Source organism: Stegostoma tigrinum, chromosome 2 (genome assembly GCF_030684315.1).
Source record: "Stegostoma tigrinum isolate sSteTig4 chromosome 2, sSteTig4.hap1, whole genome shotgun sequence".
Classification (NCBI taxonomy): domain Eukaryota; kingdom Metazoa; phylum Chordata; class Chondrichthyes; order Orectolobiformes; family Stegostomatidae; genus Stegostoma; species Stegostoma tigrinum.
In genome coordinates this window covers 138,344,234-138,357,590 of record NC_081355.1, presented here as the reverse complement: position 1 = coordinate 138,357,590, position 13,357 = coordinate 138,344,234, and the positions used below count along the sequence as shown (strand labels likewise).

Below are 13,357 nucleotides of genomic sequence, written 5' to 3'. Positions count from 1 at the left end.
GTACTGGTATTCGTCAGGATAGTGTCAAACATCTGACCATCTTCAGCTGCTTCATCAATGAATAGCCTCCATTTTGAAGTTAGATGTAGAGATGTTCGCTGCTGATTACGCAATGTTAAGCAACCTTCATGACTTCTCAGATACTGAAGAAGTCAGAATCTGTATTGGGCAAAATCTAGGCTTGGGCTTATAAGTGGTGAGTGACATATCTTTCGCACAAGTGCCAGGCAGTCATAGTCTCCAATAAGCAACAATTTATCAATCATTATAATCCGTTTGATGGCATTGCCATCACGGAAACCTCCACTATCAATTTATTGGTAAGAGAGGGTTACCATTGACCAGAAATTGAACTGACGTGCCATATAAATGCTTTGGCTACAAGAGCAGGTCAGAGTTTGGATCTTTGCAGTAAACTGGTAAACAGCAGTGTGTACCATTTACAAGATGCACTACGGTAAGTCAGCAAGACTCGTTAGATAGCACTTTGCAAACCATAACTGCTTCCATTGAAAAGGACATGTGATGCAGATATGTGGAACACCATTACCTGAAAATTCTTCTACAAGTCACTCACCATCATGACATGGAAATATATTGCTGTTCCTTCAGTGTTGCTGGGTAAAAATCCTGGAATTCTGTCCCTAACTACACTTTAGCTGTATACTCAAAGAAGATAAATTTAACACCATCTTCTCGAGGGCGTTAAAGAATGGGCAACAAATGCTGGACCAGCCAACGATTCCTCACCATAGGAATAACTTCATTCACTTAGTATTGCTTTTTTTTTGAAAAAAGCCCAGGATAGGATACAGCCAACAGAACTATAACTAAAATTTACATGGAGTGGAGACTGGGAATGGATCAGCTTCAGAATAGTTGAGTATAAAAGTTAAAAAGAGGGCTGTTGCAGGCTGCAGCGGGACATTGACAGGATGCAGAGATGGGCTGAGAGGTGGCAGATGGAGTTCAACCTGGATAAATGCGAGGTGATGCATTTTGGAAGGTCGAATTTGAAAGCTGAGTACAGGAGTAAGGATAGCATTCTTGGCAGTGTGGAGGAACAGAGAGATCTTGGTGTGCAGATACATAAATCCCTTAAAATGGCCACCCAAGTGGACAGGGTTGTTAAGAAAGCATATGGTGTTTTGGCTTTCATTAACAGAGGGATTGAGTTTAAGAGTCGTGAGATCTTGTTGCGGCTCTATAAAACTTTGGTTAGACCGCACTCGGAATACTGCGTCCCGTTCTGGTCGCCCTATTATAGGAAAGATGTGGATGCTTTGGAGAGGGTTCAGAGGAGGTTTACCAGGATGCTGCCTGGACTGGAGGGCTTATCCTATGAAGAGAGGTTGACTGAGCTCGGTCTCTTTTCATTGGAGAAAAGGAGGAGGAGAGGGGACCTAATTGAGGTAGACAAGATAATGAGAGGCATAGATAGAGTTAATAGCCAGAGACTATTTCCCAAGTCAGAAATGGCTAGCATGAGGGGTCATAGTTTTAAGCTGGTTGGAGGAAAGTATAGAGGGGATGTCAGAGGCGGGTTCTTTACACAGAGAGTTGTGAGAGCATGGAATGCGTTGCCAGCAGCAGTTGTAGAAGCAAGGTCATTGGGGTCATTTAAGAGACTGCTAGACATGCATATGGTCACAGAAATTTGAGGGTGCATACATGAGGATGAATGGTCGGCACAACATTGTGGGCTGAAGGGCCTGTTCTGTGCTGTACTGTTCTATGTTCTATGTTCTAAAAGTCATTTGAACGTGGCTGATTGCAGATTTTGCAGATGGGTTGAGGTAAGGATAGAGGCAGATAAATCGACAAAAGTGGAAATAGGTGTTGCTGAAAATAAAAGATTAGCAGCTTGGTATGGGGATTGAGCACAATAACAAGGTTGGAAACAAGCTGCTCCAGAGCAAGGTGGAATCAATTACAGGAAGAGGTAAAGACAGGCAGTAGAAAGGAAACATTGGGTGTTGGCGATATGCATGTGGGAGCTGATCCTGTTTTTGCATTAACGGTGGAGACAAGGAAAGAAACTTACTGGAGATATTTAGGCAAAAGTGTGGTTTGTATGAGTAGAATGCAGCAAAAGCAGCTTCGCTCAGTGTAGAGTGAAAGATATGTGTTGCAGCAGTGTGGTTTGGCCATCTTTTTCAAAGGCAGGGGCGAACGTTAGGAGTGTCAGTGCATACCTACATTTCCAAGGACCTTGAATGGGAAAGAGATTCATGATAGAATGGTTGTTTTCAAGCAACAAGGAATCAAAAGGGAGGCTCTGAAGAAGGGAGGTGATAATGGTTTTACTTTTGTGAGAAATGTGAACTTTATCAGTAAAATTAATAATCATACAAATTTTGTCATGTTTTTGTTTCCAGATTGTTAACATTTTAGACAATGCATAAGTGAGTTGTGATTTTGATTCACTTCTTGGCTGCCTGACTGTGCTATAATGCACTAAGTTAATTAGTGACCAATTAAATGGATTCATGATTTGAATGTGTATTTCACTTTAACTGCTACATCTCCAGGTGTCAGCCAGGATTTAATTTCAATCAATGTTCTATTTATGCAATAGCATGTGGAATACTAATTTGTTAACAATGTACTTTGCTAATGTGACAACATTATTTTGGTGATTTAGAAGTTGATTGAATTGGCAATGTCTATAACTTAATGTGTTGACAATTGTTTGTTCTTTGAGCTAGCACTTTTTGAATCTACCGAATCAAGAATAAAAATAGTCCTGCTGGGCATGAAAGTACACTTAAGAGATTTCCTCTTTAACAACAATTGTTGTACCTCCATGTTTTCTTTGCTATAGTGACAGCAACTTGGTTACGAGTGACAGAAAGAAAGTAAAACATGGCATGGTTTGTTTTAAATTAGCTGATTTTTAGTGAAAGGAATGTTAGACAATATAAATGACAGTATGCTATTCTACTGCTAAAGTAAGCAGTGTTTAATGCTTTATTTCTTTAAACACAAGGTTTATTATTTTAGTAAATATAGTCTGTGATCACCCAATCTTTCTGTGCGTAAGGATTTACAATGAAAATAATGGTGATGCTTATGATTTATTGTCATTTAGGTACAAACTGGACGGTGCTCACTGGAAATTAACTTAAATCAGTCAGGGATCTCATTCCTTCAGATCTCAGTCACTGCAAAATTTTAAAAATGTAAACTAATTTTTAAAAGCATTTCTTTGTCTCTTTCCTTGCACGTCAGGGAATTTATTTTTGTCTCTTTTGCTTTCTTTACCTAAAATGAAATTAATTTCATGATGCTAGTTTGGATTTCCTTGTCAGACTGTACTCTCATTATTAACAGATTTTTTTTATCCTGGTTGATTAATGAAAAACACAGTTGCTTCTCTTGTTCAAGTGGGCCCCAGATATCCTACAAAGAATGCCATGTTTCAATCTTTTGCAAACCTACTACTGATTCCCCAAAGTCAACAGGAAATTGAGAAACAAATTCGTAAGGAGATCTTGATTATCTGTAAGAATAATAGGGTGGTTATGGGAGGGGATTTTAACTTTTGAAACATAGACTGCGACTTCCAAAATGTTAAGAGCTTGGATGGAGAGGAGTTTAAGTGTGTACAAGAAAATTTTCTGATGCACTAGACAAGGTGCAAAACCTGACCTACTTTTGGGAGATAAGGCATGGTAGATGATAGAGGTATCAGTGGGGGAGCAATTTGGGGCCAGTGACCATAATTCCATTAATTTTAAAATAGTGATGGAAAGGGACAGACAGCATCAAAAAGTTGACTTTCTGAATCGGAGGAAGACCAATTTTGACAGTATTAGGCAAGAGCTTTCAAAAGTTGATTGCAGGCTGATATTTGCAGGTAAAAGGACGACTGGAAAATGGGAAGCCTTGAAAAATGAGATAATGAGTCCAGAGACAGTATGTTCTTCTTAGGGTGAAGGGCAAGGCTGGTAGGTGTAGTGAATGCTGGGTGAAGAGAGAAATTAAGGTTTTGGTCAAGAATAAGAAGGAAGCTTATCGTGTTTTGAGAAGATTTGTAGCTCAGGTTGAGGTTCTGGATGTAAGTATGCCCGCTGAGCTGGAAGGTTTGTTTTCAGATGTTTTGTCACTTTTTTTTTATTTGAAAAAATAGACTTTATTCGTAAGATGTACAAAAAATAAAACATATTTACGCACCTACCCAGTCATGCAAGCTGCTCTGGGTTACCCAGGGGGTACATACACCAACTAAAGGAAAAAAACAAACAAAGAAGAAAAAAAAACAAAGCAAACACCCCGGCAGTCGTCACCCCGCACAGTCCCCGTTGGCCCCCTGACCAGTTGGGGAAGGCGCCAGCTACCAGATAGCGCCCTTTTTCCTAATCTGGACGAGGGGTTTCATACGGTGGTCTTTCCCCACCGCGCCTTGGCGGCGGCTGCCCCAAGCTTTAGCGCGTCCCTTGGCACGTAGTCCTGGACCTTGGAGTGCGCCAGTCTGCAACACTCGGTCGGGGTCAGTTCTTTCAGCTGGCAGACCAGCAAGTTGCGGGCAGACCAAAGAGCGTCTTTCACTGCATTGATGGTCCTCCAGGCGCAGTTGATGTTGGTCTCAGTGTGCGTCCCGGGAAACAGCCCGTAGAGCACGGAGTCCCGCGTCACGGAGCTGCTCGGGACGAACCTCGACAAATACCACTGCATCCCCCTCCAGACCTCCTGCGCATAGGCACACTCCAGAAGGAGGTGATCGACAGTCTCCTCCCCCCCGCAGCCACCTCGAGGGCAGCGTGCGGTGGCGCAGAGATTCTGGGCATGCATAAAGGATCTCACTGGCAGAGCCCCTCTCACCGCCAGCCAAGCAATGTCCTTGTGCTTGTTTGAAAGTTCTGGCGATGAAGCATTCTGCCAAACGACTTTGGCAGACTGCGTGGGGAACCACACGACGGGATCCACCCTCTCCTTTTCCCGAAGGGTCTCGAGGATACTACGTGCTGACCACTGCCTGACGGCCTTGTGGTCAAAGGTGTTTCCTTACAAAAATTTCTCCACGAAGGACAGGTGGTACGGAACGGCCCAACTACTCGGAGCATTCCGCAGCAAGGAGGCCAGGCCCATCCTTCGCAACACCGAGGACAGGTAGAACCTCAGTAAGTAGTGACACTTGGTGTTTGCGTACTGAGGATCTACGCACAGCTTGATGCAGCCGCACACAAAGGTAGCCGTCAGGGCGAGGGTGGCGTTCGGTACGTCCTTTCCCCCATTTTCCAGGTCTTTGTACGTGGTGTCCCTGCAGACCCTGTGCATCCTCGACCCCCAAATGAAGTGGAAGATGGCCCGGGTGACCGCAGCGGCGCAGGTCCAAGGAATAGGCCAGACCTGCGCCACATGCAACAGTACCGAAAGCCCCTCGCACCTGACAACCAGGTTCTTACCAGTGATGGAGAGGGACCGGAGCATCCACCTGCCCAGCTTCTGCTTCACTTTGGTGATACGCTCCTCCCAAGTCTGAGTGCACGCCCCAGCTCCACCAAACCAAACACCCAGCACCTTCAGGTAGTCTGTCCTGACGGTGAAGGGAATGAAGGAGCGGGCGTCCCAGTTCCCAAAGAACATGACCTCGCTCTTACCCCTGTTGACCCCTGTGTTCATCCAGCCTCACATTTTGTTATCTTGGAATAGCTGGCCTCATCCCACCTCCTTGGCCTGTCCGTCTTCCCTGGACTGACCTATCCCCTCCCTACCTCCCCACCTACACCCTCTCCACCTATCTTCTTTACTGTCCATCTTCGGTCCGCCTCCCCCTCTCTCCCTATTTATTCCAGTTCCCTCCCCCCATCCCCCTCTCTGATGAAGGGTCTAGGCCCGAAACGTCAGCTTTTGTGCTCCTGAGATGCTGCTTGGCCTGCTGTGTTCATCCAGCCTCACATTTTGTTATCTCGCTCTTACCCCTGTTGACTTTGGCACCCAAGGCCAGTTCAAACTGGCCGCAGATGTCCAATAGTCTACTCACCTACTGACGATCGGTGCAGAAGACGGCGACATCGTCCATGTACAGGGAGGTCTTGACCTGAAGGCCTCACCTGCCTGGGATAGTCACGCCCTTCAGGCTCACGTCCTTCCTAATGGATGCGGCGAAGGGTTCCACACAGCACACGAGCAAGGCAGGAGAGAGCGGACAGCCCTGTCTGACTCCAGATCTGACGGGAAAGCTGTCCGATTCCCACCCGTTGATCGAGACTGCGCTAACGATGTTGGTGTAGAGCAGCCGGATCCAATTGCGGATGCCCTCCCCGAACCCCAATTTGGAGAGGACGTCCCTCATGTAAGTATGAGAGACCTTGGTCGAAGGCCTTCTCCTGGTCCAGGCTGACGAGGCAGGTGTCCACCTGCCTGTCCTGCGCATAGGCGATCGTATCCCTGATGAGCGCGAGGCTCTCAGTGACACACATCTTGCGGTGGACTTGACACTGTGCACATTAATGCTCGCAACTCGTACCCCCATTGTGGGCAGTGACCGCAGTTACCCCCCCCCCCCCCCCCCCCCCCCCAAGTCCAAGTCCGAGGTCCAGCCCCTCCATCTGTCCCTTCATGCACGTTGCCCGGGCTAACTGCTGGACGCTGTCCGGGCTCAGGAAACTGCCCGTGCTGCCTTCCGGGTGGCATCCCCCCATCGGGGGTACGGACGCAGGAGAGTCCGGCTCTGGGGTCAGACTAGGGACGCGCTGTTTCCTCCTTCCCGCCTGGAAGTTCCGGAGGACCCTCTAGTGCCCCAGCGGCACGTGACTAGGTGTCGGAGGGAGCCTCAGGACGCCTCCCGTCACCTGGAAGCGTGGTGCTGCTTTGCTTCTCCCTTGAGATCTTTAACTTCTGCTTCGGGCGGGCCCTCTCCAAACCCCCCTCGTCAGAGGAGCTCTTATAGCCCCCCTGTAGCTGCCTCTTCCCGCCTGATAGTTGCGGTTCTTGGGCCCGCCGACGCACCTTCCGCCTCGCTTTCCGGACCGTTGTCCACTCCCCTGGGTCGCCTGTCACCGCCTCCATCGACTCTGGGTTGTCAGTGGGGAGCGGAGCCTGCAGGGGTGCTTTGCTGGCCTCGGGTCCGTCTTGCGGGGCTGGGCCCTCCTGCACATTAGTGGGGTCCTTGCTGGGCCCTGGTGCCTTCCTCTCCTCCGGGGGGGTTGGCCCCTCATTGCCCCTGCCGGCGACCTGGGTGTAGGTGGTCCCCCGCTGCGGGCATGCCCTATAGAGGTGGCCCGCTTCCCCGCAAAGGTTGCAACTTTTCTCTTGTGGGCAATCCTTTGCAAGGTGTCCCTCCTCCCTGCAGTTCCTGCACATGGTGGCTTTGCAGTCGGCCGCCACGTGACCTGACCTACCACAGGCATGGCAGACTTTAGGTTGCCCTGCATAGGTCAGGTAGCCCTTGCTCCCGCCGATCGTGAAGCTGGACGGTGGGTGTACGACGTTCCCGTCCGCGCCCATCCTCAGCGTCACCTTGACCTGCCTCTTACTGGTCCATGATGTCAGTTAGGTCCCCTTCCACCTTCACGTACCTTCCAAAGAAGGTCAGGACATCAACTGTTGGCACGTGCAGGTTGTACATGTGTACGGTCACCATACGGCTCCTCTGCGCTGGCATCACAAACAGCGGGACAGCAGCCAATACAGAGAGGGGGCCCTCACCTCCTTTCTCCTTGAAAACCTCCAGGAAGCGCTCACAAAGCTTGGCACTCCTGAAGGTCACATTGTAAAAACCTCCTCTGGGGAAATCCTGCAGGCAGTAAATGTCCGCAGCAGCGAACCCGCAACAGTCCAACAGGACCCTCTTCACGAAGAAGGTACGGTCCACAGGTGCATCTTCATCCACCTTCTTTACGGAAACACGGATGGTGTTCTGGACTCCCTGACCTGGGGCACAAGCACTTGCCGCAGCCATCGTTGCAGGTTGGCTGCTCCCCTGAACCAGCGTTAGGCCGAAGCCAGCATTAAGATCCACTGGTTGCAAGGGTGCACAGCCAACCCGACGTCTTCCTGCCACTTCCAACACAGCACTCTCCTCCTCTCGGTCCACAAGAGAGTGGGTCTTTATTTTGTTCCAGATGTAAGCTGGTTCACTGAGCTTGAAGGTTTGTTCCCAGATGTTTCGTCACCATCCTAGGTAACATCATCAGTGAGCCTCCGGTGAAGTGCTGGTGTTATGTTCCGCTTTCTATTTATGTGTTTAGGTTTCCTTGGGTTGGTGATGTCATTTCCTGTGTTGATGTATTTTCCTTTGTTGGTGATGTCATTTCCTGTTCTTTTTCCCAGAGGGTGGTAGATGGGCTCCAAATGAATGTGTTTGTTGATAGAGTTCCGGTTGGAATGCCATGCTTCTGGGAATTCTCGTGTGTGTCTCTGTTTGGCTTGTCCTAATCAAAGTGGTGTCCTTCCTCATCTGTATGTAAGGATACTATTGATAGTGGGTCATGTCTTTTTGTGGCTAGTTGACGTTCGTGTATCCTGGTGGCTAGCTTTCTGCCTGTTTGTCCAATGTAGTGTTTGTCACAGTTCTTGCAAGGTATTTTGTAAATGACATTCGTTTTGCTTGTTGTCTGTATAGGGTCTTTTAAGTTCATTAGCTGCTGTTTTAGTGTGTTGGTGGGTTTGTGGGCTACCATGATGCCAAGAGGCCTGAGTAGTCTGGCAGTCATTTCCGAGATGTCTTTGATGGAGGGGAGAGTGGTTATGGTTTCTGGGCACTGTTTGTCTGTTTGTTTGGGTTTGTTGCTGAGAAATCGGCGGACTGCATTCATTGGGTACCCGTTCTTTTTGAATATGCTGTACACGTGATTTTCTTCTGCTTTTCATAGTTCCTCTGTGCTGCAGTGTGTGGTGGCTTGTTGAAATAATGTTCTAATGCAGCTTCGTTTGTGGGTGTTGGGATGGTTGCTTCTGTAGTTCAGGATTTGGTCCATATGTGTTGAACTAGGATACATGAACATCAACTAGCCACAAAACGACATATCCCACTATCTCTAGTATCCTTATATACAGATGATGAAGGACACCACTTTGATTGGGACAACACATCCATCCTAGGACAAGCCAAACAGAGACACGCACGAGAATTCCTAAAAGCATGGCATTCCAACCGGAACTCCATCAACAAACACATTAGTTTGGAGCCCATCTACCACCCTCTGGGAAAAAGAACAGGAAATGACATCACCAACACAGGAAAATACATCAACACAGGAAATGACATCACCCACCCAAGGAAACCTAAACACATAAATAGAAAGCGGAACATAACACCAGCGCTTCACCGGAGGCTCACTGATGATGTTACCTAGGATGGTGACGAAATGTAATGTCTGAAAACGAACCTTCCAGCTCAGCGAACAAACTTACATCCAGAAGGAAGCTTATATTAGGTAGAGACAACAGAGAACGCGTGAATCCCCAGAAGAGTATAAAGGCAATAGGAGTATACCTAAGAGTGAAATCAGGAGCGCAAAAAACGGACATGAGATACCTTTGGCAAATCGAGTTAAGGAGAATCCAAAGGGATTCTACAAAGACATTAAGAACGAAAGAGTAACTAGAGACAGAATAGGACCCCTTAAAAATCAGCTAGGCTGCCTGTGCGTGGAACTGCAGGAGGTGGGGCAATACTAAATGAGTATTTTGCATCAGTGTTTATGTGGAGAACAATATGGAAGATAGAGAATGTGGGGAAATAAACAACGACAACCTGAAAAATTTTCATATTTGCAGAGGAGGAGTGCTGGGTGTCTTAAATCACATTAAATTGGATGAATCCTTGGGACCTAATCAGGTGCACCCCATAGCTCCTGTGGGGAGCTAGAGAAGAGATTGCTGGGCCCCTTGCTGAGATGTTTCTATCATCAATAGCCACAGGTGAGGTGCTGGAAGACTGGAAGTTGCCTAACGTTGTGCCTCTATGTAAGAAAGGTGGTAGTAAAAGTGAGGGAACTATAGACCAGTGACCCTGACATCAGTGGTGTGCAAGTTGTTGAAGGCAATCCTGAGGAACAGGATTTACATGTATTTGAAAACGCAAGGACTGTTTAGGGATAGTTAATATGACTTTGTGCTTGAGAAATTGTGTCTTACTAACGACTGAGTTTTTTGAAGAAGTAACAAAGAGGATTGATGAGGGCAGAGTGCCGGGTGTGATCGATATGGAATCCCATTAGGCGTTTGACACGGTTCCTCATGGTGGACTCGTTGGCAAGGTTAGATCATATGGAATACAGGGAGAACTAGCCATTTGGTTACAGAATTAGCTGAAAGGTAGAAGACAGAAGGTGGTGGTGGAGGGCTGTTTTTCAGACTGGTGGCCTGTGACTTTTGGTATGCCATAAGGATTGGTGCTAAATCCACTGCTTTTTGTCATTTATATAAATCATTTGGTTGTGAACATAGGAGGTATGGTTCATACGTTTGTAGGTCACACCAAAATAAAAGGTGTAGTGGACAGCGAAGAAGGTAACCTTAGAGTACATTGGGATCTTTACCAGATAGGTCAGTGGGCTGTAGAATGACAGATGGAGTTTAACTTAGATAAATGTGAGGTGCTGCGTATTGGAAAGGCAAATCAGGGCAGGACTTATGCACTTAATGGTAAGGTCCTGGGAGCGTTGTTGAACAAAGAGACCTTGGAGTGCACATTCATAGTTTCTTGAAAGTGGAGTTGCGGGTAAATAGGATAGTAAAGAAGGCGTTTGGTATGCTTGCCTTTATTGATCAGTGTATTGAGTGTAGGAGTTGGGAGGTCATGTTACACCTGTGCAAAACATTGGTTAGGCCACTTATGGAATGCTGTGTGCAATTCTGGTCTCTCTGGTACAAGAAGGATGTTATGAAACTTGAAACAGTACAGAAAGATTTACAAGGATGTTATCAGAGTTGGAGGGTTTGAGCTACAGGTGAAGCTGAATGAGCTGGGGCTATTTTCCCTGGAGCATCGGAGGCTGAGGGGTGACCTTACAGATATTCATAAAATCTTGAGGCGTATAGATAGAGTAATAGACAAGGTATTTCCTCCTGGGGTAGAGGAAGTCCAAAACTAGAGGGCATAGGTTTCAGGTGAGATGGGAAAGATTTAAAAGAAACCAAAGGGGCCACTTTTTCAGGCAGAGCATAGTGCGTGTATGGAATGAGCTGCCAGAGGAAGTGTTGGAGGCTGGTATGATTGCAACATTTAAAGGCATCTGGATGGGTACATGAATAGGAAGGATATGGGCCAAATGCTGGCAAATGGAACTAGATTAATTTAGGATATCTGTTCGGCTTGGACAACTTGGACTGAAGGTTCTCTTTCCATGTAGTACATCTCTATGACTCTGTGACTAACAGGGTCCATTTTTAAAATGCTCTAAAAATATGGTTGGCAAGAACAAGTGGCAGATGCTGTTCTTTTGCAACCTTAATTAAATTGTGGCACGTGTGATTTTGATGAGGGAGCTTTGTGATTAGAATTTTCCTGGCTTTTTCAGATTAACTCTGAAATACCCTGTGTTTTATGATTACGCTTGGTTACAGATGCAAAATAATGTGCTGATGTATGAACTTTAACAAACCAGATTTATAAATAATTTCATTTGGTTAACAAGTAATAGTCTATTTATTTTCCAATGATGGAAAACAGAATAGAATAACTAACAATTTATTGTCACATCTACTTTTACGTGTAAAATACAGTGAAGAGTTCTATAAGTCACCACACCACAAGGCCAGTATTACTGACAGAAGTCATACATAATAAATTAAAGTAATAGGGGAAACTACAAATGATTTTGGGACCAGGATCTAGTTTTAGGATCTCACGAAGACAGATGCAGTGAATCTGAAATTGAAATGTAACCAGAATTAGGACAGTTCGGCATTTTATTTGTACTACTTTTTAGATTGGAGATTATGTTCCTTGCCCACTCCAAACTGATTCTGCAGGAGATTAAATAAAATTAATCATTGACTGTGCTGCTTTTTTGAAAATATATTTATGGGATGAGGGCATTGCTGGCTAGATAGCATTTATTGCCCACCACCAATTGCCCAGAGTAAGGAAGGCAGTTTCTTTCCCGAAAGTACGTTAGTGAACCAGGTGGGTTTTTCCAATAATTGTCGATTGTTTCATGGTCATCATTAGATTCTTAATTCCAGATGTTTTATTGAATTCACTAAAACTGAGAGAACTTCGAAAGGTCATTTTTCGCCCTCTATAGACTTCACTGTTTCTGCTCCTCCCCTAATCTTATGGAAAAAGAGTCAGCCATTATATTTTTGTTTCCATCAATAAATAAAAAGTGGGCCATTGTGCTTTCAAGCATAGGAAACATGAGTGATAAATGTTTATCTAGATTTTCTAGCAAGATGTACATTTAATGCACAACTGCATTTTGATTTTTTGAAGTACCTACATAAATATTTCAAATTCCCAAATTGATCTGCTTTATTTTGGTGTGGCTTCTGTTTGTTTGGTTCAGATTCCTGATTGTTGAGATAGTCTCTCAAATATGTTCAATGTTACTTTTTTTTCAGACGAAAACCAAAGACGATACTTGGAAGTCAGATGAGCTGCTCAAGCATATCAAAGTAATTGCTTTTAATTGCAAAATACAATACTATCATAGGCCAGTCAGGACTGTAAAAGTTGATTGTTCATGGGTTAATTTCCCAAAAACCTTGATACTCCAGAATTATTATTTGGGATATGTTTCTTTATAGCATTTTCTTAAAGTATAATTTGTATAATGAATTTTCGGGTACACATTATACTTGAGTCTTGAATTGGTTTTGTATATATTGATTGATTTTGTTAGTGATGTTCAGGACTCCCAAATGTTCATTTATATTTAATTTTAAAGCAGTTTTATGTCATCAGTTTCCTATATTTTGGTGAAATATGCTGTTTCATTCATTCTGTTTAAGTTAAGAAAATGATTGAAACAACATTTCATTGTATTAATTTAAAAACAAGCAGCTACCAACCTTAAGCAATTTATTTATGCTAACTAAAATTGTAGTTAAATCTCTTTCTTTGAGAAAGATTGTCATTAAGGTCTTAGGAGTTGTCATTGTGGTTGAGGTATATTTTGGTGATGTGAAAAAAGATAAGGGATTTGGGGTTGCTGCATGAGAGAGCAGCAGTGCAAGCTGATTGCACTTAGTAGAGCCTGAGTAGGAATGGAAGCCAATTCTTGCAAAAAAATGGACTCAAGTTTGGGTTATACATGACTTGGTGTATTCATGGAGGATGGGGTGAAATGATTGTTTGGGATGATGGATGGGAAGAAGAAATTAAACACCCCAACATTGAAATGTGGGATCCTGTGATAGAATTACTTTGACTTGCAGAAAGCGTAGAGTCAGCTTGTTAACA

At 45.1% G+C, this 13,357-nt stretch overlaps 1 protein-coding gene across 5 annotated transcripts in view; it reads left to right on the top strand.

Annotated features, from left to right (window-relative positions):
- dync2i1 (dynein 2 intermediate chain 1) overlaps positions 1 to 13,357 on the top strand; it is a 126,883-nt gene that overhangs the window by 6,137 nt on the left and 107,389 nt on the right. For all 5 annotated transcript variants that reach the window (XM_059639584.1, XM_059639581.1, XM_059639576.1 and 2 more), the window contains exon 2: positions 12,517 to 12,570. In XM_059639584.1, coding sequence (XP_059495567.1) covers positions 12,517 to 12,570 — 54 coding nt within the window. The remainder of the gene's footprint in view (positions 1 to 12,516; positions 12,571 to 13,357) is intronic.